Here is a 24,739-nt window from a genome sequence, read left to right as displayed (position 1 = left end):
TGTGTCAGAGGACATCAATATTAAACTTCAGTTACCACTCTGATTATAGTAGCGAGGGTAGGGAGCTATAATGGTAGTGTGCACATCCCCACCGGTGAGGTGCAGGGCAAAAAGGGGCAGGGTAGGGAGTTGTCATTATTTTTGGCAGTTATTTGATATATTAGCAGTTTTTCTGGTCATGAGGTTGGCCAAATCAATTATTCTATACTGTAGGACCCTAGAATATCTATCCACATACATATATGAATACAAATATAAAAATAGATGTCATTTACACAACACTAGGGCTTACCACACAAGTTAAAGCTGATTATTTAAATGAAAAAGAAGCCTGATCAATGGCAATTAACGTTTTGTCACTTTCGGCAAGTGTATAGCTTAAGAGACTGACTTCAAATCTGAATCCTTTTTGATTAACAATTCCATTTGTAGCCAAATGCATATTGCATTAATATCCATTCAAATAATTCTGGTTAATTATTGATAGTCTGAGTAATTCATTGGGTTTGTGTTTGATTTATTCAAAGTTAATCTTGCTGAAATAAAAAATGGGAACAAAAATTTACTTAAAGGTCAAGATGTACAAAGAGTTAACAATTTATACAAAATAATGACAAGCAGATAAAAGGTTTAGTTTGACATTACCACAGTTTCCACAGATGTAAGAAATTATTTTGCTCTTTAAAGCACACAGTGATGCTCACCACCCACATTTAAAATCCACACGGGTAGAAAGTTCATGTTGGATACAACTTGGCTTTGCTTCCAACAGCTGCATTTAGGCTGCATAAAATGGGGCCTGGATGTGTAAACATTGTTCTTGTGTGCAGCAGCAAGAAAAACATCTATAATTCCAAATAGTTATTAGGGGCAAGGTGGAGCTACAATCACAGAGGTGTCCCAATCCAAACTAACCACCATCTTGAACTTAGATCTTAAAAGCTTGTGCACTCATTTGGTCCCAAAGGTGTCCAGCAGCCAGTGGGGCCCCTTCGCCCCAGTCCCAGCTCCATGATTTAGATGAGGCCATAAATTTCTAAATGGAGATGGGAGGCTAGTTGCTTAATTGACCTTTATTGGGCTTTCTGCTTCATTTGAAGACTGGATATTAAATTAACATGATAATTCAGGCCCAGCGTGTTAATGCCACCATTGCCCCCCACACACACACATTTTAATATCACCCTGTAACTTTTATGGCTCCCATTGATTTAGCACTGCTTTTTATTAACTGGCTTAAATTTTCCATATTGGCACACACTTACACAAAGAAGGTTTTACTCCAATTGAGCAGCGCACCGTTACAGTATTGAGGGTTTATGAGGCCATTTCTATTAAAAACCTCCTCTGTTCTTACAGTGACATATATAGGCTGTAACATGGAGATGAGATCTAATATGTATAGGGGAGGCCTGGGATAGGTTGTTGGAGCAGTGTCTATAGCACTCGTGTCACGGGTGTTAGTTGAATGGTTTAATTGTGTATCATGACAAAGGGTTGAACACGGCAGGAATATTTTTGCATGATAAAATAATTAGGATCAGAAGAAAATAAATGTTTCATAATTTAGAAAAATAACAAATAATATAAACTAGTACAGCAGTACAGTATTAAACGCTCAAAACAACCTGAACCTGAAAATAGTTCAAATGCTGTTTAAAATAGTGATTGTTCTTGGGTCTTTCTTATATTAATTGCGTGTTTAGTTAAGTCAAATTTATCGCAACAGCCATCCCTCCAAATATCTCAAGCATTAACAAAACCTTGCCACACCAATACACACATACTCACTACCACTTTTTTGCTGACTATGTGAATCCTTATAACTATAAGGACTATAATTTACATACCACCAATGTTGAAGTTATGCTGCTAGTTTTGTGGTCTGGCCTTTAAGGAGGAGGCTGAGAGAGCGCTACTGTCCTCTTGTGGAAGCAATGGGGCTAGTATACTGTATGAAGGCAGTTGGAGATAAGATCTTTATTGATAAAGTAAAATTAAAAGTTTGTCAGATTTGTTCCAGAGCATCACGTGAGCATAGCCACAAACAGCCAAATTAAAACACATATTGTTGCAATAAGAAGTGTGACTTAAACGGTAGCAGTCAAAGCTTCAATGTGTGTGTGTGTGTGTGTGTGTGTGTGTGTGTGTGTGTGTGTGTGTGTGTGTGTGTGTGTGTGTGTGTGTGTGTGTGAGTGAGAGTGAGTGAGTGACACATTTAAAATCCTGTTTACTTTTATTATTATATCAGAAGTATATACTCCTTGTTTGTTCGTACATTTGTTCCGATGCTTTGGCAACACAGATGTATTGATTTTGTCATGCCAGTAAAGCAAATTTAAATAACATTTTTTAAATTGAATTGAGAGACACACACACTCACAAATACACACTAGACAAATAGAGACACACACTGCGAGTCTGACAAAAAGCCAATAACCCAACAGCACATTAGAGGTGAATTGCTTCCCGGATGCAGCCCCTTTTCCCCTCTCCTAAGTGGATGCATTATCATTTTGTCTGTCACAAAAAAGAGGAGCCAAAGAATATGAATATGCGTTTACATCTGTCTTCCATTAATATGCATGCCTGAATCTACATCTCAACACAAAGCCAATTTTCTGGCCATCTGGGGGATGGCTGGTAGAGGTAATGAATATTCTTTATGAATATGTTTTATTTTGTGAGGTGGCGATACATCATGAGTATGCCGCTATCATTCTCTACTGCCTCTCTGTCCCTCTCACTCACTCTCTGCCTCGCTGAGGTGCTGGGAGCCTTCACTGCACAACTTGATGAGTTTAATTAGACTGTATTAGAAAATGAATGGATGGATGGATGGATGGATGGATGGAGGGAAGGTTGGGTGAAGAGAATGAAAAAAATATCTTTTTACCACACAGACTCTCCCTCTCTCTTGCTCTAATTGGAGCCTTAATAAGCCACACACCTGCTCTGAATGGTGATGCTGGAGAGAGAAATACGGCTGAAGCTAATGGCTATCATGACTTCTGCAGTAACCAGTCTACAGTCCTGATGTTCATTTAATTACCAAAGTAACTCATGACAGAGGTACACCTCTTAGCATACTAATTAGCTTTAGGGACCATTCGGTATTTATGGAATGGACCACCGGAGGAAAATAGGGGAGGGTCATGTCTTTTTATTCTTTGTTGAGGGGAGGGTCATCCAATATTTTTCAGTCCAGATGGGGGGGGTTACCCAACTTTTGTATACATGAAACAGCAACATTTCAAAGTGGCTTGTTTGGTGCATATTTTTCCATGTAGCTCTTAGTCTCGGCCCTCCTTTGCTACCAGATGGGTCTGACCCATGAGTTTGGCTGTGGGGCACGGGGAGCACTGCCCCCCTGGTGGCTGAAACGGATAATTGCATTGTTTAAAAAATGAGTGGAATAATTACGTCTGGTAAGATCAGATATTTTATAAATATCTTAAATAACACAAAAAAACTATATGAAAAAAAAATATTTCCTGGCTGACGATGCGAGCAGCAGGACGTAAAAAACAAAAATGAATGTTGCACTATGTCTGGACATCTTACCGTGCCAAGGTTGCAATAAAGGCCTCTTAAATGCCACATTTGATGTCAGCTTACTAATTGATTGCGGGTTTTGTGTAGATTTGGACTTTTATACGTTTATTCCACTTTGTTTAAACAGCGAAGTGGAGGAAGCCTAGTGATGAGTCCATAGCAACCAGATGGTGAGTTGAATGTTACCCAGAGTGCCTTGCTGAATGGTCTCAATGTTTTATTGTTTTATTTCATGTGAATACTAGTTTACTAGAGGAGTAACTTAGTATCTGAAGTAATGCAGTAATACAGGAAGTGTGCATTTAGTTTCCATGCTTATTGTGTTTCCACAACAACGTTACATAGTAAATCTACTGAAATGGCCACCACACCATAATAGAGGAGTGTGATGCGTCAGATGAGAATCAAGAGGTTTAAGCACATCTGTCATTGCTGTAAAAAAAAACAATTGCATTTTGTAAATATTTGTCAAGTGCAAACCAGTACAGAAGGTATTGATATATTTTAGGAGGAGGACCATTTCTTTTTACTGATCATGTTAGAGGGTCATAGAAACATATTTACTGGCAAGGGGGGGGGTCATGTCTATTTTGGCTAAAGGTCCCAAAACTCCTCTGGTGGCCCCTTAAATAAATAAACAGACCCTTACCATGTTTTTTTTTCTTCATATGTGCACACAAGCAAATTGTCTTCCAATTTTACCTTCAACTTTAGAGTCATAAGAACAAGAATCAAAGCTTAACTATTACTTTTAAGAGGTAATTCACAAGATGTTTATAAAATAACACAACAATGACATGGAGTAATCTCTTATGCAATTTATGGCATAAATCAAAAAACTCTGACATATGCTGTGTTGAGGTACATGCTGCCTAATTACAGAGCACATACATTTTTATTACACCGAGTTAAGAAATGAGGATAGCGAGGTGGAGTGTAGGATATGTCAGGCTGTAGGCACCTTTATATGTCACATCGATGATTTAGATGTCAGTGACAGTATTACTGTTGGTCGCACGTCTCTGGGGCCTTGGCACAGTCCATTGGCTAGTAGTGTCCTTTAATGATTTATGACTGATGTTAGCCAGTGAAGTCCCCAGAGGATCCCCCAGAGCAAAAGGCACAGGGAGTGACCAGTTTTATGGCCTGACTGGGAATCAATTATGCTAACGGTGGCTAATGAATGCACTTGAGGGAACTGCTCCCTGCACTCAAGGGCCATTTTTTCCCATTTGCATATTGATGGCAGAAGGACATGGCCACTTTCATCTGCCTGTGATGGAGCACCATGAAAATGGACTTCTGTGTGTTCTTTTCAATCCTACTGAAGATCGCTTTGTTTCTTCTCTTTTTATATCCTTTTTTTTTACCAAAATAGTTTAGCCTACAACATAATTTTCATTTAGCAAACATCCAGGAAAAATGGTCCACACAAACAATCTTTTAGGCACCTCTTAACACTAATAAATACAGGTAACATTATGCCTTCAATCAAGCCTCTTCCTCTTTTTCAATAGTCTGAAGTCATTTTCATTTAGGGCTCTTTTGCGGTCTGTGGGTAAAGGAGTCCTGGAAGTGCTCCAGTTTCTCCCCAATGGACTCCGACAGACACAGTATGGTTTAAGAGGAATAACGGTGAGGCCTTTTACTGCTACCAAGGTTAACATGCATTAAAGTCATCTGTTTGCAAAGATGGACTTCTGGCAACACTCCCTCTCACTCCACTAAAATGCATTAAGGTAAATAACGCCAGACCGAGAGAGAAATCACTATGTCCGATGCGTCTAAGTGAAGTAAAGAAGGCTATGAATATGAAATGTGCTATGAATAAGTTATGTGGTGCTGGTGGTGACACTGCAAAAAAGACTGGGCCTTTTCAGAATGTTAAGGTGTAGCTTTCCTCATTCAATGAGATGATGAAAGTGAATTATTTGACATGTTTAAAAAAAAGAAGGAAATAAGCTTATTCACTCCTTTGAGAGAGTTACTGTGGATGAGAAGATTAATACTCCTATATCTGCCAGGAGAAGGTTAGCTTTGCTTAGCATAAAGACTTGAAGCGGGGGCAAAAGATAGCCTAGCACTGTCTGAAAGTAAAACATTGGCCTACAAGAACCTCAAAAGCTCACCAATTAAAGTTTACTTGTGTCTGACTCCTCGTTCGGTCAGTCTGCCATTTCCTCTTTCTCTGTTCCTCCGTCAATTCTTTTTTTTACTGGCTCAGCCATGACGATAGTGTGAAAAACTCCATCGCTACCTTGTTCTTATAGCTAGTTGGTTCCTGTATGTGTGCAGTGCCATAAAGCAATTTGTTACATCGTGAGACCTGATACCACGCGATACTTCCTGACGCTCGCTGGCCAAAAGTTGTAAGGGCGGTTTTTCCGCTCATAGGCGCTAGGGGGGGACCGAGACGACCACCATTCAACCCGAAAAAAAGTCATATAACCATTCCAATGACTCCGAAGCTGTTCAGTTAAAAAGGTCCCATGACATGGTGCTCTTTGGATGCTTTTATATAGACCTTTGTGGTCCCCTAATACTGTATCTGAAGTCTCTTTCCCGAAATTCAGCCGTGGTGCAGAATTACAGCCAACTAGAGCCATTAGTATGTGCCATTTCTGTGTCTGTAGCTATTGAGGTGGAGAGGGGGGGGCAAAGTGGAGGGTGGGGGTGTGGCCTTGACCAACTGCCACTTTGCTCGTTTGAAAGCCATGATGTCTCTCTCTCATGGGTGGGCCAAATTCTCTGGGTGGGCAAAGCAGAGAAAGGGGAGGTAACCTTGCTCCTTATGACCTCATAAGGAGCAGATTCCAGATTGGTCCATCTGAGCTTTCATTTTCTCAAAGGCAGAGCAGGATACCCAGGGCTCGGTTTACACCTATCACCATTTCTAGCCACTGGGGGACCATAGGCAGGCTGGGGAAACTTATAGTAATACTAAGAAACCTCATAAAGTGTAATGTTCATGCCATGGGACCTTCAAAAAATTTAACTTTAACATGTTATATCTCACTTTTTTTGTTACAGATAAAACAAATATTATTTGTGTTTGTTTATGCTAAGCTAACCATCTTACCATCATATATTACATACTGCACTCGCGTGTCTTCTTTTTTCACCGTGAAAAACGTCCAGACCATGGAACTTCAGCGTGTAAATCCTGTGCTGCATCACTGGGTCACAAACTCTGAGTGACCAAAAAAATAAATACACACACACACCAGCGCTGCCCTGACGTACACAACGGCAGCTCGACGGAAATAATCATCGGTTGTTTGACATCAGGCCAGTTTTTCTCATCAGACTGATGTTTTTGAAGTTTTCATCTTCTGTAGTCTGAAGTTTTGCTAACCTACACTTTGACCAATCGGGTGAAAACATGCATGATACGTGAGTAGAAAAACAACTTTAAGAAAAATACTTTATTACTAGTCATAGAGTATATCATACCTGTTGAAGATAAAGTTTGGACACAAATATACTTCTAGAAACTTCCATGAGTGACGCTATCACTCGGTGGAATAGACAGACAGAGGCAGACAGGCAGTGTTGGAGGCTCCCACTAATTTGATCTGGTGACATTTTCTTCTGCAGTTCCTCAGGGGAAAAGAACAGCAGCGAGGGACTGAGGGAGTTAGAAAAGGAGGTGTTAGAGAGAGAGTAAGAGAGATAGAGATGGAAAAAAAAAGAGAGAGAGAGAGAGAGAGAGAGAGAGATGGCCAAGGAGACACTAATGGACGCAGACAACAAAGACCCTAACCTGAGCTCCAAGCCCCTGGAGACACGGAGAGGTTTTTCATTGGGTCAATAAAAGCACTGGACCGTGTCTGCGTTGGCTTGCCCTTCAAGCACCCGCTTAACTGCAGAGGGAGGACTTTTGTTCAAGGTTGCTGGAGTTAAAGGGAAATATCGCGGAATTCCATATGTGCTTCAGAAACCATTTATCATGGCTGTCTGTGCACAGGGAGAAGGGATCTGTGACATCTTGCATGTGATGTCAAACTAATACATAAAGAATGTATCAGGAGAGATGTTGTTTTGACAGTAGAAAGGATTGCCACATCAGTGCATTTTGTCAAAAGCTGACAGTAAAGCTTTAATAAAGTTATTTGTTTAGTTTGTTGAATGTTTATGCAGTGTTTCCCACAGGTTGAGAGTTTACTTATGGTGGTGGGTGGCGCGGGATGTGACGGCGTGGCGCATGATGGCTGGCTAGGTTTAGTAAAAACTAGTCAAACAAAGGTTTATGAACTATTTCTTGAAAACAATGACTAGTCTACATAACATTAACAAATAATATAATACAAATAAATAACTATTTACATATTAAACATATCAGACTGAAAGATGATAAAGATACAGATGAAGTGTAGCCAAGTGTTATGGTTCAGCAGATAAAATACCTGATTACCCAGAGCCCAAATAGGCTATTATATGTAACTTAACCTTAATACTGTGATCCATACAGACCGTTACATGTTATTAAAAATCTCAACACTGTCTCCTCCTAATTCCTGTTAAATGATATAAGACTAAGGCTATCTAAAGTTATCTTTTGTTAGATCATTGTTCATTATCTTTTTTTTTTTTTTTTTAAGTGTTTTAATCCGTGTTTTTTGGGATCGTAAACACACTGTTTTGTAGGCTACTATAAAATCCCTCCAGAATTTAAAGGCATTTTTTTTTTGAATGTTAAAATTGCGATAACAGTTGCAATGTCTTTTATATTTTTGTTGCAATCAAGTTGCGAAAGATAGTGAAAGTTGTTTTTGTATAGTTCTTTTAAAATAAAAAGGAAACTTGTTTTGGGGAGAAATTACTCTGCTGAGTTTTCCTAGTAACCTTACCAAAAAGGCTCAGGATGCTGCAAATGTTGGTATGATATGAAAATGGCTGGTGGATTTAAGAAAAAAAAAAAAATAATTTATTGAATTAATAAGATCTGAACATATGTGTCAGTGGCTTGTTGATCTTTACATTGTTAGTTAATTTCCTATCCTGGGCTGGGACACACATTCATACGGTTTGATAAAGTACTTATTGGACTTTAACTTATCGTTGCACTTACAATAACGAGCGTAGCTGTCCTCAATTTAGGTAATCCTGTCCTCAATTTAGGTAATCCTGTGTGTGTGTGTGTGTGTGTGGTGTTTGTGTGCATGTGTGTGTGTGTGTGTGTGTGTGTGTGTGTGTGTGTGTGTGTGTGTGTGTGTGTGTGTGTGTGTGTGTGTGTGTGTGTGTGTGTGTGTGTGTGTGTGTGTGTGTGTGTGTGTGTGTGTGCGCGCGCAGCTCCGCCCGCTCCAGAGAACCGACAGGATTGAAACAGCAGCAGCTTTCAGCGACTTTGGAGTGAAAAAACGTTACAGCATACATTGATGTTAAAATGTATACAGGTTGGCTGGATGGTCTGAAATGTTGTACAGTCTTACGCTGTACGTTTTGTTGGTAAATGTGAGATGTTTGAGTCATACGTCTTGTCTTCATATCAGAAACAAGGAAAGGAATTTGGCGACGTAGGTGTGTTACGTCAACCTGTTCTCACTCCCGCTTGGTCAGTTGCTCTCAGAGTCACATACTGACTGCTGGGATTGGTTGAAGTCGCAGGAAACTCTGGTTATTGGTCAAATTTGTGGAAAAGCTGCGGTGATTGGTCAAAATTGCGAGTCGCACCAAATTGATGGTGATTGGTTGAATTCACGTGAATTGTTGCGACCGCGACATCGCAAAATCCTGGAGGGACTGACTATACATGTCCTTGTTACATTCTTTAAGATCTCATCTAAAGATTTCTATCATTCAAACAACTCTGACTACTTTTACAGCCAACTTAATAAAACTTCGGGTTTTTATTCGGACTCAAGGATCCATTCCAAATTAGTGGTGGACGAATCAATCCAAATATCAAAAGTATCGATACCAACGTTGAGATTTTGTTTTAGTTTCTCTCCAGTAAGCACTGCTGCGGTTTCATCAAAGAGGCGACCTGGCTGTCTGTGTCTTGGTAAGCTGCTTTCAAAGGCCGCTCCTGTCACAGCGCGGAGAAGCCACAATCTGCTCCTCCTTCCCCCTCTTGTGATTTGATGTTGTACCGACACGTGACAGTTAGCTCCGGTTAGCTCCATTGTAAAGATATGGAGTGGAGGAGGCTGCCGTGGATAGGGCTAACAACCGAACTCTGATAAATGATGTACAGGGAGCTTTCACAGCGGTTTGTTAATACAGTTAATCCTGCGACAAGACCACTAGCAGGAAGTTACTACTAACTGCTATAGCCTCTGAGCATGAAGTAAAGCGTTGACGCTGTCCTGCACGCGGAGCGCAACTTCACGAGCGAGAGGGGCTGGAGGCCACTGGTCTTTGTGTGCTGTAAAAAATACATTGTTGATTGGGAAAAAAAAATTATTTGGATGTTATCTACTTGGGCGGGTCTCAATCTACCTGGGCGGTGCGCTCAAGTACAACCTATGTATGGGAAACCCTGTTATGTTAAAGAACTTGACAAGGCTGACATCTTGATTGTCTGTATGATAGATTGCCATGTTTTGCTTTTTTTTATTTATTTTTTTTAAAACAGACTTTCCAGGGGAGCATGTCATTACATCTCAGAACAAATCAATGTTTAATTTAAGGACTAGTTAAAAGTTATAACGCTTAAAACTGAGTTAAAGCACAGACAAGAGTGTATATATTTCCCACTGGATATTTCTGGGTTAATTCCTGCAAGAGAGCAGTGCTGTGTCCCTCTGCCAAATCACAGGAATGTAGCTGTTAGAGGAAGGAGAGAGAGGTAGGCCAAAATCAGCATGATGAGATATTGACTCTTGGCTTGTAATTTCATTTTGTGCACCAAGTGGCAAACAAGATATCACACTGTTCATAATCCTCAGCGTCCCTGAACACACACACACCTCCCACAGACTCCTCCTTGTTATTAACAGGGAATCTAAAGCCGTGTGAGTGCCTCTGTGAGGGAGGTGAGCCTCGGGTCTGGAGGCTTCACATCAGGACTCACACCTGAAGGGGGAGAGTCAACACACACAAACACACACACACACACACACACACACACACACACACACACACACACACACGAGCACGCTTGGGGACACGTACTCGGTTGCCCCACTAAGTCCCCCCACGTCTGACATATGTCACTCCCAATCTGTTCAGCGGGCCACACATCGCTCCAGTGTCGTACTGCCACTGTGGCATAGAGGGCTGCAGAGAGGGGAAAGTCAGGCAGACAGAATTAGAGAGCTGAAGACTGAACAAGAGGGCAAAGAGGGACAAAGACCGGAAGAGTGAGAGACAGAGTGAGAGAGAGAGAGAAAAGAGAGCTTGAAAGAGGCAGGGAGAGCTGCTAGTGGTTTCTACCCTCTCCTTGCTAATTGGTAGTTTGGAAACAACACCATCTGTTCTTTAAGAAAGTCAGATGCACAGTCTGAGATGCCACCATTCCTGAATACATTTACCAGCAGCCAACGCAAATAACTCAACAGCCTGAGGCTTCTTTTAACACAAAGATCCTGCAGGACACCAGCTAGACAGCATCTGTTATATTTGTTATAATGTTTAGGGATTTTGAATCTACTCTTGGGTTACTGCCAGGGAGTCCTGAATAATGTAAACATATGATGATGAAGATAGTGAGGAGAGATTAATAATACACAAAAAGCTCAGAATCCACCTGTAACCATGCAAATTTATATTTGGATCTTTGGCAAAGTGACAAATGGAAGCAGATTGCCACCATGTGGTCGAGAAATGCAATCACACCAAAGAAGCAGAGAGACTGCTTTGTCTCTAGGTTCCTCTTTTTAATGTAACCATGTTGTGTTGTATTTTATAATTGTGAGAAAAATTTGCACTGTGAGAAATTTAGAAACATAAACATCTGTAACTAACTGCTGCAAATTATGCAGAACAGCCAAATCCTTCCCCTGAGCCATTAGTCTTAAACTCCCTGTAACCTCCTCCATACACACTCACACTACACAGTCCCACACACACACTGACTTATTGTAATAGACAGAAATTTTGCACTAAAATGTGCTGCTATTTGTTTTGGACATGTATGTTGTTTCCTAAATTCTTATCCATGTTTTATCTGTGTATTGAGCTGAGTAAACACAGTTCATTCTGCAATGTATCATTTTGAATGACAATAAAGTTTACCTTGTAAATGTAGCTTGATGCTGTTTAAACTCAAGCAGGCCAAGATATTTTTTTCAGGGAATTCATTACAACACTCTATAATCAAGACAAAACTAAACTGCTTACTTGAATATACACAATTTTCGGACTTACAATAATTGGGTATTTTTATTAAATTATCAAAGAAAAAAAAAGAAACATGATGTGATGACCAATCAGCCGCAGCAGAGAAAGGTTATATCAGAAGCATTTAACAAAAAATGAATCCAGCATCAGCTGTACCAGATCCTCTTGGGATTCCAGGCACACAGCTCAATGCAATGACCGTGTTTTACATCGCCAATCTGTTACAGTGGGATCTCCCCTGCTTCAATCCCATGGATGATTAAGCGTGATAATTAAGGTTTTTGGACATTTTCCACAGAGGAGCAGACGTGGCAGCTGGTGACATTCATGCATTCCCAAACACAGAGGAGGGAATTACAATGAGGCCTCCATTCATTTCAGTCATCACAAAGTCTGCTCTTGGCACCATTTCAAAAGCAGTCAAGCTTTTGTTAAAAAGGACTATTTGTGGCCCTCTTTGTTGCAATGTAAGCAATGTACCTTGATCTATTTAGGGAATTATAGAAGCCATAGAAAGCAGCCAAATATTTGTTTTTTTTTCCAGCAGGGATATTCACTTGCTATTGCTCAGGAAAGAAACCATGGAGATTATCAAATTACTTGTTTGATATGTTGGTTAATATCTCTAATAGGCGTGACACAACAGATTTTATAACTGCTTTTATAGCTTTGGTGGCTTGATAACAAAAGAAAAGTTTACTTCCTGCTTTGCTACAGTGCACCTTTTTTTTTGTCTTGGTCTCTGCTTCGTTTTCATTTAGCTAATATTTTTTGCTACTTTATACTTTTTTAACTACAAGGCTTATAAGGTGGTTCCCTATCAAATTATTAACTAATTAACTAATTAAGTAATTGAGAGGATAAATTATGACTGAAACACGAAGAAACTAATCCAAGCTGGTTAGTTTACTGCAATAGTCTTTTCTCAGGTCTCCCCTAAAAAACTCTCAGACAAATTCATCTTATTTAGAATGCTGTTGCTAGAGTCCTAAAGGCCAAGAAAACTGAGCACATTACACCAGTTCATAGGTAGCTTCACTTTTAAATCCAGGTTACAAATGTTTAAGTTTTGCACTTTTTTTTTTTTAAGTCTTTGACTAAACCTTAAACACTCATGAGTTCATAATCGTGCCCTGCTCTGTGGCCGGGTTAGCTCAGTTGGTGGAGCAGGCGCACATATGTAGAGGTTTGCTCCTTGGCATGGCGGCCGCAGGTTCAACTCCGACCTGCGGCCCTTTGCTGCGTGTCATTCCCCCCTCTCTCTCCCCTTTCATGTCTTCATCTGTCCTGTGGAATTAAAAAGGCCTAAAAAAATTTTGCCCTCCTCCTTGAAACAATCTAAACTCGCTTACCAGTGTGCATGTATGTAAAGTAGAATACTGGAAGATGTATTCAGACGCTTACCTGCAATACCACATTGTAAAAATGTTTTACAACAAGTACAAGTTCTGCATTTGAAATTTAACTCCAGCAAAGGAACAGTTTTCTACCTGTGGCTCAGCAGGTAGAGCGGCTGTGCAATAATGGCAGGGTCAGCGGTTCGATTCAAGTTCCTACTGCCATTGAGCAATAACCAGACCCCAACTGCTTCTGATGGGTTGGCCATCCCCTTGCATGGTATCTTAGCCAGTATCTGTGTGTGTAAATGAAAAGTACATTGAATGTAAATTGGTTTGGATAAAGGTGTTATAAAAATTTTAGTTTAGTCCAGTATTATTAGCAAGATATACGTAAGTACTTATTATACAGACTGACCCATATATAGGTGATGTAAATGTTATAATATTATTTGATTATTATTTTTGATTAATCAACACACAGGCAGCATTTGAATGTATTTGGTCAAGGTGGATATAGCTTAATTTTGACTGCTTTATACTGTTGGTTTGTTTAATCATTATATGTTTTGTATGTATAATCGTAATCTGCTAAGAAACTACTAATTAAAGAAGTCTAATGAATGTGGCGTAAAAACTGCAATATTTTCTTTCCACTATGGCTTCATAGGCTATATCATTAAGGTAGGCAAAACTATCAAAACAAACTACGTTGCCTCACCTTGAGCTGACTTTTTTCGTCCTCTCAGGAGCTCCACACTTCACTCCAATTAAAAAGTAGTTGTAAAGAACATGCAACTCTAGATATAACTTCAAGAAACATGAAAGGGCGAAGAGAAAAAGTAAAGTCAACCAACGACTCAACCTCCCAGAATACACTGCTCAAGCGGAAACGCCGGGGACTCCATGGAAACGACAGACTGGCGTGCTAGCTTGGGAGAAAAGAAGCCTTGTTAGCTAGCTAGCGTTACATCTGCGTCCAGATAAACTTGGCTAAACACTGAATACATTTCATTTACTTCCTTTTCCTACAAATATGAGCCGTACACCCGATGCAAGAGCGAGGTAAGAGACACACTGCGTGAAAAAAAAACTGCGTTAACGTTATTTGCAGTGGAACTAGTTGGTGCTCGGTAAATTAACGTTAGCGTTTACAAAAAGCAACCTCCCAAGTGCAGCGAGGATATGAAAGGTCAGCTAGCTGTTAGTTAACGTACGCTTTCACGCTTTACATTAGTCACAGATATAGCAGGGAACGAGTTAACCGTTATTCATCAGTACCTAAGGTGTAAATACAAGACGCTATTATTGGGTCATGATGAGATTGTTTATGACCTCTCTATCAGCTAACGTTACAAGCCGTTAAAACGGATTTCCGTTTATAATCCTCAAAATATAGCTCAAATGCTAACGTTTACCTATAGAAAATGGCCTTTTCTCAAACGGTAACTAACACTAGATAGCTAGCTGTTACTAAATAAATAGGTTTTACTACACTCAGTGCCTGTATCATCAGTCAGTTATGATAACAATAGGCTTCACAAAAGAATCTGGAAAAAAACACACAAGATGTTTTAGCCATCAATTGGTTACTACACATAATATGTAGTTAGAACATTCTAACTCATGACTTATTGTACAAGAAAAATAAAAAATTTCTCCTCCCCCTACAAACAGGTGAGACAAATGCACTTGTGTGTCCCTATACACTATTTGAATACTGCTGTCCTTCACCCTCTCCAGGGACAACCAGACAAGAAAGATTCAGGAAAACATCACCAATGTGGAGAAACATTTTGGAGAGATGTGCCAACTCTTTTCTGCCTATGTCCGTAAAACAGCCAGGCTACGAGACAAGTCAGATGTCCTGGTTCGGGAAATCGGTATTTATGCAGACACAGAAACGCCACACCTGAAGAGGGGCATGAAGCAGTTTGCTGAACACCTGGCCAAGATTCAAGACTACCGCCAAGCTGAGGTAAAACTACAGTAATTTATTTCCTGCTGCTTTGACTTCAATCATAATTTCACATTAACAGCATAAATGTGTTGTGAAAGACAGAACATAACGTAAAGTTATGCCTTTCAGGTGGAAAGACTTGAAGCCAAAGTCATAGAGCCATTAAAAAGCTATGGAGCTGTAGTGAAACGTAAAAGGGTAAGTTTTGCTGTGGGCAGCAGCCATGTTGACGTCTACACACACGGAGTCTTGCTTGTTGAGATATCACATTTTAAACAGTTATACAGAAATGCTGCTCCAGCTGCCGGTGACAGAAAATGGGCGAGTGCTTTAAAGACGGTGAAATTGTTTAGTGTCCCTAAGTTGTGTTTAATTACCATCTAAATTACTGCAGCTTTTTTTAAGTACACATTTCAAGATTAAATGTGCTCTGGCCTACAAGGATGCAGTAATTGTATCACCAAAATTAGAATAGGGGCTGAGGGGGAATTTTACTCTCAGGATTTAATTACCACTGCATGGCCACATGAGGGCAGTATTGATTTAATGATAGCATCCCACTGGCACATCAGCCTTTCCATGTGCCATTGTCAGTATCTCCCCCTCTCTGCATCTTGTTTTAACCAGGATTAAAGGAAATGTTCTACTTAAAAAATATAGCAAGTCAATTGTTTCTTTGTGACTTTTGGAGTCTCTCAGATACAGTGTTGCCATAAATTATAAAACTAATCATGTTGCCTTGTTGTCCAGTCACCCCCTGTTGCAAAGTACTGTCAAAAGAGTGCCTCTTTTTTCTAGTATAAAAAAAAAAAAAAAAAAACTTAAATACTTTCAAACTGTAGATGTGCACAATTTCAAAGTATGTGCCAAAAACACACAAGACACGTTTTAACTTGTTTAAAACAAACAGTCTGCTTTGAGATTGATTGTGATTTGCCATTTGTTGTACAGGCAGAGGAGCATGCCAAAATTGAATTAGATCAGGCTAAACTATTTAGTCTTAAACAAAGTGAACTTGGCTGTACTTGATTTTCTGTCAACACTGAAACAATATATCATTCTTTAATATTTCAATCATTCCCTTAACATTACCAACAGTTTCAGAGTAAAGACAACACAAAAGCCTGCACGTTATATCAAATGTTTTTTAGATTATGTCCTGACATAAAAAAATAATTGACTATCATTGTTTATTCTCGTAATGACCACTTAGTCCTTGTGTGCTCGTGCATCCATGCAGGAGGATCTGAAGACGACTCAGAGTGCCAGAGACAGAGAAGCCAAACAGATGGCTCAGCTTGAGAGGACCAGGCAGAGAAACCCCTCAGACAGGCAGATCATTGTATCCTTGACCTGTTTCTCAAACCCTTTAATATCAAACAGACAAGAGACTTTCAATGTTACAACAATTACCTGTATACTTTTTAGTGCAGGAGACATCTTGGGTAAAGCTTAATTTCTTGTTAGTTTTTTAATATTGATTAATATTGCAACAGGAAATTAAACTTGGATCCATTTTGAATGTTTATCTTGTCTAGTTTGACAAGGTTTTACTTTTCACTGTCTTCCCATCCACTTGATGCAATAACAATTCATACCCAGTTGCAGTGTGTAGGTCAGGATAAACTTTCAGTAGTAGAATAAACACAGACAATAGGCTAATATTTGTTTGGTTTTTCCTTGACCAAGCCTTCAGTCTCAGGTGTGTCCCGTGTAATCTGGGCTGTATGACCACGAAGATGAAACACATTTCAGAATTACCTTGAAAGTGTAACAACTCCAACGGAAATCATCCAATATGTTCATATTTTTCATAACTCTTTATTAAATGTGAAGCACATCTTGGACATCACTTGTAAACTATGTAGTGTAAACTATTTGTATTACATGTGTATAACTATACACACGCCAACCTGCAGCACCTATAGGAAACAAAAGTAATTGCAGCAGTTCAGTTAATAAAGTTCATATTTTCTCATGTGTGTAGTTAAGGTCTTACATTTGCATGCATGAGACACAAGTGTCAACATTGCAGAAGCTATTGCTTTCCCTTTCTGTATTAGCGTGTGAATACCTGAAGGGCTCTTGCGGATAGGAGCTGCAACTTATGGTACTGCAGCTGTTGGATGATATTAGCCCGGGTATCAAGTATTTATTTACTAATTAAGTAAATTAACAAGCATAAAGGCATACTGTTGAATTAGTTTATATACAGATTTTCTCAAAAACTGTAGCCAGCCATAACCTCTCATGTTGGTCTGATGTGTTTTGTATCATGTTGTATATTCACTTGTTTGACCATCAGGCTGAAAGTGATCTCCAGAGAGCCACCATGGATGCCACACGGACGACCAGGCAGCTTGAGGAGACCATAGACGAGTTTGAGAAGCAGAAGATCCGGGACATCAAGGTCTGCTGCGCTGAGCTTTCTATCCACATCAAATTAAGAACAACAATTTTAGTGGTTGTAAATATAGCCTATGTCTGTTAAAGCAGTGGGTGGCAGTGAAGTGGAACCAGACAGTGAGGGTATGTAGGTACAAACAACAACACCACCACCATAAACAAGGCATAAAACATCTTCGCAGCACACAACTAACAGACTGATTAAGAACAATTTCATCACAAATTTATACCGGTTTGTTTTTGCTCTAGGGAGCCTATATCTCCGCCCAGAGGTGGGGTGGTCAGAACTTGACAAGATTGACCGTGCCTTCTGCAAAACTTGTCTTTCAAAGATCCTTGTTAGAGAGAGCTGCTGTATGCCAATTATCTTGCTGTCCTCTGTAACAATTTTGGACAGAGAACTTTTGTATTGTAATGTTCCCATAGACTGATTTTAACAAAAAGTTAAAATGGACTCAATATTATATTTGTAGAATAAAACCATCAAAGTCTTGTTTTTTCTAAAATAATTAACCATGTCCTTAGTCTTTTGAACATTTAACTTGAGAAAATGCCTGTCACACCACTCCAAGAAATCTGTCAACGACCTCTCTCTCTCTTATAACCAATCACAGTCGTCTTGGGCGACATTAAGCCTCTGCAAAATAACCTTGGGAAGGAACTTGTTTTGGTGGAACGTCTACATTTAAAGGTTGTTTTAGTCGTGCAACAGAAAACTCCGATTGGACAGATAGTCTAGCTAGCCGTCTGGATTTTCCCTGCAGATATCTGAGGAGCAGTTAACCATAGTACTCATAAATGGACCGGACTTTAAAATGTCAACACAAAGAAACCGGAAGTTGACGGACATCCGGCCGAAATGAAAGACATCTGGCGTAATTTCCGGCGGCACCTAAACAATCCCGGAAGTGAAAGGTCATGGATATAGACTACTTTTGAGATAAAACACCATTTGCCCTAACTGACCGGGGCCTACATGTTAAATTAATCTATAAACCATTTCACCATGCCAACATCAGGATTAAAATTTGACAATTATTTACACCTGTCCACACATCTTAATCCTCCTTCAGTTGTTAGAAACTATTCTTCTTACCATTTCAAAATTATTATTCATGTCTTGTGGCCACAAGGTAGTTTTGTGATTTATTTAAATAGTTCCAAAGCCTACTCAGTACTGAATTATTCTCCATGTCTTTCCCCTTATAGAAAATCTTTGGTGAGTTTGTGACAGTGGAGATGTCGTTCCATGCCAAGGCCTTGGAGGTGTACACCTTGGCCTACCAGAGCATTCAAAGTGTGGATGAGGAGGAGGACCTGGAGGTAGGCTGATGCTCTGCTTAAGGTTAACCATGGCCCAGTCATTCTAATTAGCCTGCTAGTGTTTGTGCTAAGGAAATGTTTGAAAATGCGAAGTTAGGTGTAATTATTGACCTGACATAATCACTGTGTCACAGACAAACACTCTGTATATTTAAATGTGCCTGTGTACTAGGGCTAAAGCTGATTAGTCTTGCTGTGCACTTGATTAACCTGATGGTTATATTTAACAAGTCCAAGCTCTCTTATTCACCCATTACTCATCACATCATTGCTCATACTTTACATATTCTCTAGTCCACACCCTTTAACTTGTGTGGTAACTTTGAAGTAACCTGCGGTGAACTCTTTACAATTCAGAGTAATAGCTGGCTACTTTCTTCTGTTTAGTTTGGTCTGAGAGGTTTGCTATTAGTATTTACAGAGACAAAACATGTAGTGAGAAAACAAAGGATCACTGACTACGTTTACATGCACATAATATTCAGTTTTTTGCCCTTATTCCGAAAAAGACAATATACCGATTAAGCTGTTTACATGGCTAATAAAAGTGAATATTCAACTAATATTGCCGTTTACATGTAGCCGTGCAAAATATGATTTTTTTTCAAAGTTTACCAGCGGTGACGAACACAGCGTCCCTCTTTCAGTCCTTCAACCAGATTCTTGAAAAGGTCGTCATGGCGAAATCCAAAAACCTGTTGATATCCAAGTCTTTGATAATGTTTAAAAGTAGCTGTGTTTCTCCTTGTTATCGGGTCTGCAGCCCTGTAAACTGTTGGCTGGTTGGTTTGTTTACATCAACCATAGCAACGCACAGAGCAGACCCTAAGCCTGCGGTGAAAACCCAGATTGAGACGCAGATTCCGAATGCGCTGCATGCATGTCCAAACAATGCCTCTAAAACAAGAACAATACCGGAATATCCCACGTCTTAATCAGAAAACGCTATGTTCGGAAAAAGGCCTTATTCGGAAAATCCAACCAGAATATGCGGTTTACATTCTGAATAATAGTGGATGTAAACATACTGAATGATATTCAGTGAGCGAGGTTCCTCCTGCAGATGCCCTTATGCAATTTTGCTGCACCCCTTGCTATTTCATCGGTTTGTTTTTGCACTGATATCCTCTCCCTTCCATTCATATTGAAGTGAAACTCCTCACCCGGACAAGGCTGTTTTTCAATGACTCATAGTACAAAGATTGAATCATCTGAAAAAGGCACAATGACAGGCATGAAGATAATCCTGATCAAGAGTTCTGGTGGAATTTATTTTTTTGATGTGGTTTTAAATGGCTGTTTGCGGTGTTATCAGAGGCATACCTTCCTGCTTTGTTTATGTGTGATCAAAGAAAGATTCCAGGTTGGAAAGTTGTGTGTTTTCACTCCTAAGACTCAACATGTTATTTATTTTATATAAAATACAGCAAGTATTGTGTAACATTCCTAAACTAACAATGTGCACTCAAGTTTGTGTACACTGTGGCCACTCTACAGTCATTTTTTAAATTCATTGTTATCTTGCATTATGTCCAGTTCACACATTAAGATTGCAATGGATGTGTAGGCATTGCTTCCATTCTCCTGTTTCTCTTATAATAATATAGCGCCTACTGTCTTTGGCAGGTATTCAGGAGTTTGCTGCATCCCCCTGACTACCACTCACGCTTAGACATAGTGCGAGCTAATTCCAAAACCTCCCTCGATCGGACCGGGTCTTTCCTGAGTACAACAGGGACCTCACAGGTAAGATACAGACAGTGCACAGATGCTCTAATCTAAAAACTAGAATTTCCCCAGAAGATCCCTGCTTGACTAAGTTTCTGTTATGGCATTGCTTTTTATTTATCTTTGAGAGTTGCGTAAGTTACATTGTGATGATCACCTTTTTTGAACCCAGTAGTCTTCCTCATACCAGGCTAGTGCTTGACAACGTATCAGTGGATCTTATCAGTTGTGCCAAAGTTTATACGCAGCATCACCCCAGCCATCATTTAGTTTGAGTTTCTACACGTCATTACATGCCAGTAACATCATGCATTTCCTCCCACCTTCAGAAGAACTTTCTTCTTTAGGTCTCATAGGGTGTGTTCTAGTCAGGCTCAACAGATGTACATTGCTGGGATAAAGCCTGACATCCAGCCTGACGGATGTCCCTTCTCTTTCCGCTATCTATTTTGCAAGGGCATCGTTGCTGCATCCGGGGCTTAGCACCGCCCAGGACAGTTATGATTGGTTTAAAGAAATACAAACCGAGTGCATTCCCCAATCCCAGAACAGATAAGCGGTTTAGCCAGACCATACTTCAGTGGTGACACGGCACTGTGGAGATAGGTCTGGCAACATGAGACTAGGTGTGTTCAGATCTTGGATCTGGAGATGTCAAGAGGCCTGTACTACGAATCAAGATCAACATGCCCTGGCTTTATTTCAGTTAACCGGCTTCACCTAACCTAACAACCGCAGTCCCACATAAGCTGTGTCACGACGGAGGTTAACAACTAGTTCAATCAACCCCGGGTTTCCTAATCCAGCGGCGCGCACGTTCACATAAAAGAGGCGGCGTTTGCACAGCACGACGAATCGCAAACATCTACCAGAGCTGCATAATTTACATAAGAGCAAACTATAATTCACATAAATATGAAGATTTATGAAGAACACACGGTTTTACAGACAAAACACAATACAGTCGCTGCTTTCTAAAATAGGAAGGAAAGCTGAAAAAAGAAAAAGCCGACACTGTTAAGTGTAAATCACTTCCCCGTCAGTCAGGCACAAGATCTGATCATAATTACACTTTTGCTTTCCATAAACTGTTGTTGCTTTAGCCTATTATTTCAGTTGCAACCCCAGCAGTGGTAAGTGATCGTGAGAGCAAATAAAAAAAATATAAAAACATAATTCAAACCGATGTGCTCAAGAAGCTGACAAATAGCCTATACTTAATTCCCTCCGCTTAAAATCTATTTTTCGTAAAAATACCCATCAGGGAATGTTAACGGAGTTGTCGGTCTCTATATGTTTTACCTTTTCTGAGTCTCTCTCTCCCTCTGTCTGTCTGTCTGTCTCCGGATCTTCTAAGAACGGTGACACAGTTATCAATCGATGGTCAGTAGGCAGTGCTTTTATACCGGTTGATCTCTAATCTTCAACATAACCTAATCCCAAGCAGGTTAGGTGTTCAGCATAAGTTACCATAGCGATTGAACCCGGTAACAAGTGATCCCCCGTCATGATACACAACCTTTGAACCTGAAGAGGCAGGTTGCAGTCCACACGTAATCAGAATGTGCCTCAAATGCATCTTGCGTCACAACGTGAGATCAAACTCCTTGATTAGGTTTGATTTTATCTGTGGGGATCTGCAATCCCTGCTAAACAACAAACACAGTTGCAGTCAGGTATACAGCACAGTTAGAAAAGTGGATTGCAGAGCCTGTTTACCTGCTTGATAAAACTCCAGAGGAAAACTGCTAATAAAAGTTAAAAGATGAAAATGCACATAAAGTCTCGTGCTTTGATTATACACATGCCATGATATGAACTTCAACATGTCAGTCCTTCAACATATAATACAGTAATTTACTACAAATATAGACAAATGTAACCTAATGAATTTAGTGCATGTTGGGGTGTGTTCACACCTGTACTTGAATTGCCCCAAGTGAAAGACGGAAACAAAAAATAAAAAATTGAGAAAGCACAAATTATGTTTAACAACTGCCTGCTAATAATTTTAGTTGCATAGTGACAGTTTATTTGTTGTCACAGCAACAAAGAGCTTCCAGTCGGCAGACAAGAGAGGAGGAAGAAGACGACGACGAAGATGAATCTGAAGAGGAGGAAGATGACGACGAAGAGGAGGACACAGATGACAAACATTGATTTTGTTTCTTATTCTGCGTTCGTCTGTATGGAACAAAAAGATATCAAAAGGTGTATTACCGTTTTATAATGTTCAAGAAAAGCTGTGTCATTGCCAAAATCACCTCACACATGTGATCTGTGCAGTATTGTAGTGTAAGTGTGTTGTAGTTGTGTCATGCTTTATAAGAGATCATCTTGTCCTTCACTAACATTTGTCTTTGAAATTCAAGCCAATTGTCTTATATATTTTTATATATATTTAACATGATATGCACATTTCATATTCATTTTACTGGAACTACCAGATCATTTTATTGCACCATCTATTCATCTTAATGAATAAAAGAAAATAAGTTTTAACATTTTGCATTGTTTCAGTGAATTGCCATTCTATAATTAATAGATGGTTTACCCTCACTTTGCATAAAAATGGCTGAAGTGGTGATTTGTCCTCAGATTGAACAAAACAAACTAAAAACTCAAAGTCAAACAGCCACTGAGGCACCAAAGAAGTGAATCTTACACAGAGATAAAAACGTTCATTGTCCAGGCAGAGATGGCATTTTGTGAGGTTTATTTATCAAGTTCTCGGCAAACAAACATTTTAAACAAAAGGAACAATGGCGTCTCTAGGCTCTGGTAAAAAACCATCAGCCCTCGCCGGTGTCTACCTCCTACATACCTGATCACCCAAATACAGTATGTAGACTGGTGGCTACGTGTTAGACAGTTAGGACAGTTAGGCTGCGTGGTACTTTCAAAACAAAAGCACTAGCAGATACTTAAAATAACCAAAATAGTTGCTGGGTTGGATCAGTGGGTAGAGCAGGTGCTGCATGTCTTCCCCCTCTCTCTCCCCCCTTTCTCACCTAGCTGTCCTATCAAAATAAAGGTGGGAAAGCCCAAAAATAATCTTATAAATAAATAACCAAAATAAAAATACTGATATAAACAAGCTTGTGTAGCTGTTATGATTCAAGCTAAACAGAAATTAAATAAATATTTAACTATTAAATATAACAAAACAATGACTAGCTCCAACAATGGCAGCAGAGAAGTTGATTGTCATTTCAGAAAATGTTTATAGTGTGAATCAGCCTAGGTGACAGTAGTTACGCAACGACACATACATGCAAAAGTTGTACAAATTGTGTGTGTGTGTGTGTGTGTGTGTGTGTGTGTGTGTGTGTGTGTGTGTGTGTGTGTGTGTGTGTGTGTGTGTGTGTGTGTGTGTGTGTGTGCATGCGTGCGCTGATGGCTCTGGCTCCTATGTCTGTCTTGCATGAGTCACTCAACGCATTTATCATTCTTCATCTGCCTGTGTCATGAAAAATACTTTTCTGCCCTTGGACTTGTACACATCAACACACACATATTACTGGTTTGTATCATATGTTTGACAAAGAAACATTATCCACATTTACACACATGCACAAACTGAATTCATGGAGTGGAGTGCTGTGCATGAATTCAGACATTTTCAATAAAGGGTTACCAAAACATCCCTTACAGCAATCTCAGTGACTGTGAGAGATAAAAGCCGCGTAGGTGGTGTGTCATCAACCCTTTGTGCAACAGCACCTTAATGCATATAAAGGTTAATGTTTATGCAAACACAGGCACACTGACACGCACTCATGTACCAGTTTTACTTTGGTGTACTGTGGATCTGAATGGCCTGTGTGGCAATGAGTCATCGCCTATAAAGTGTGTGTGTGAGTCAGAGCGTTTTTTCCAAATCGCAGATAAACCTAAAGGCTCCACTCCCTGATCACGGAGTAGGAGAATGGACGATGATAGGCTGGAGGAAAGGTCCTGGAATATAAAGAAGCATCATGTGAGGCAAGTGATAAAAGAAAGACCAATCTTCCAGTTAGCCAAGAGTCAAAGGTACAAAAGGAGGCAAAAGTTAGTTATGAGTCATTGACTGTAAAACGGAAAAAAACAAAGGCTTAGAGACAAACAAGGATACCCATTCAAAGAACCAAAAGTAAAGAGAAAAGGA

General features: G+C 39.8%; 1 protein-coding gene and 1 long non-coding RNA gene across 4 annotated transcripts; one reads left to right on the top strand and one right to left on the bottom strand.

The window, feature by feature from the left end:
* Nucleotides 1-10,251: 10,251 nt before the first annotated feature.
* Nucleotides 10,252-14,261, bottom strand: LOC114568171 (uncharacterized). The gene is made up of 3 exons (XR_003694252.1): nt 13,897-14,261; nt 13,329-13,471; nt 10,252-10,323 (listed from the first exon to the last, which is right to left on the bottom strand). It is a non-coding gene; the product is annotated as an uncharacterized LOC114568171 (long non-coding RNA).
* Nucleotides 13,916-23,047, top strand: cibar1 (CBY1 interacting BAR domain containing 1). 3 transcript variants are annotated; one of them, XM_028597598.1, is made up of 10 exons: nt 13,916-14,240; nt 14,919-15,153; nt 15,265-15,333; nt 16,376-16,477; nt 16,832-16,837; nt 17,441-17,545; nt 17,632-17,664; nt 18,751-18,864; nt 20,491-20,610; nt 22,639-23,047. In XM_028597598.1, exons 1-10 carry the CDS (start codon nt 14,212-14,214, stop codon nt 22,750-22,752), a joined length of 927 nt encoding a protein of 308 aa, XP_028453399.1. In that variant the 5' UTR covers nt 13,916-14,211; the 3' UTR covers nt 22,753-23,047. The 3 variants fall into 3 exon arrangements, with proteins under 3 accessions (XP_028453399.1, XP_028453398.1, XP_028453400.1); XM_028597597.1 differs by having other exon boundaries at nt 17,629-17,664; XM_028597599.1 differs by lacking the exon at nt 17,632-17,664 and having other exon boundaries at nt 13,918-14,240.
* Nucleotides 23,048-24,739: the final 1,692 nt, after the last annotated feature.

This window comes from Perca flavescens, chromosome 14 (assembly GCF_004354835.1).
Source record: "Perca flavescens isolate YP-PL-M2 chromosome 14, PFLA_1.0, whole genome shotgun sequence".
Classification (NCBI taxonomy): domain Eukaryota; kingdom Metazoa; phylum Chordata; class Actinopteri; order Perciformes; family Percidae; genus Perca; species Perca flavescens.
This window is presented reverse-complemented; position numbering and strand designations above follow the sequence as displayed.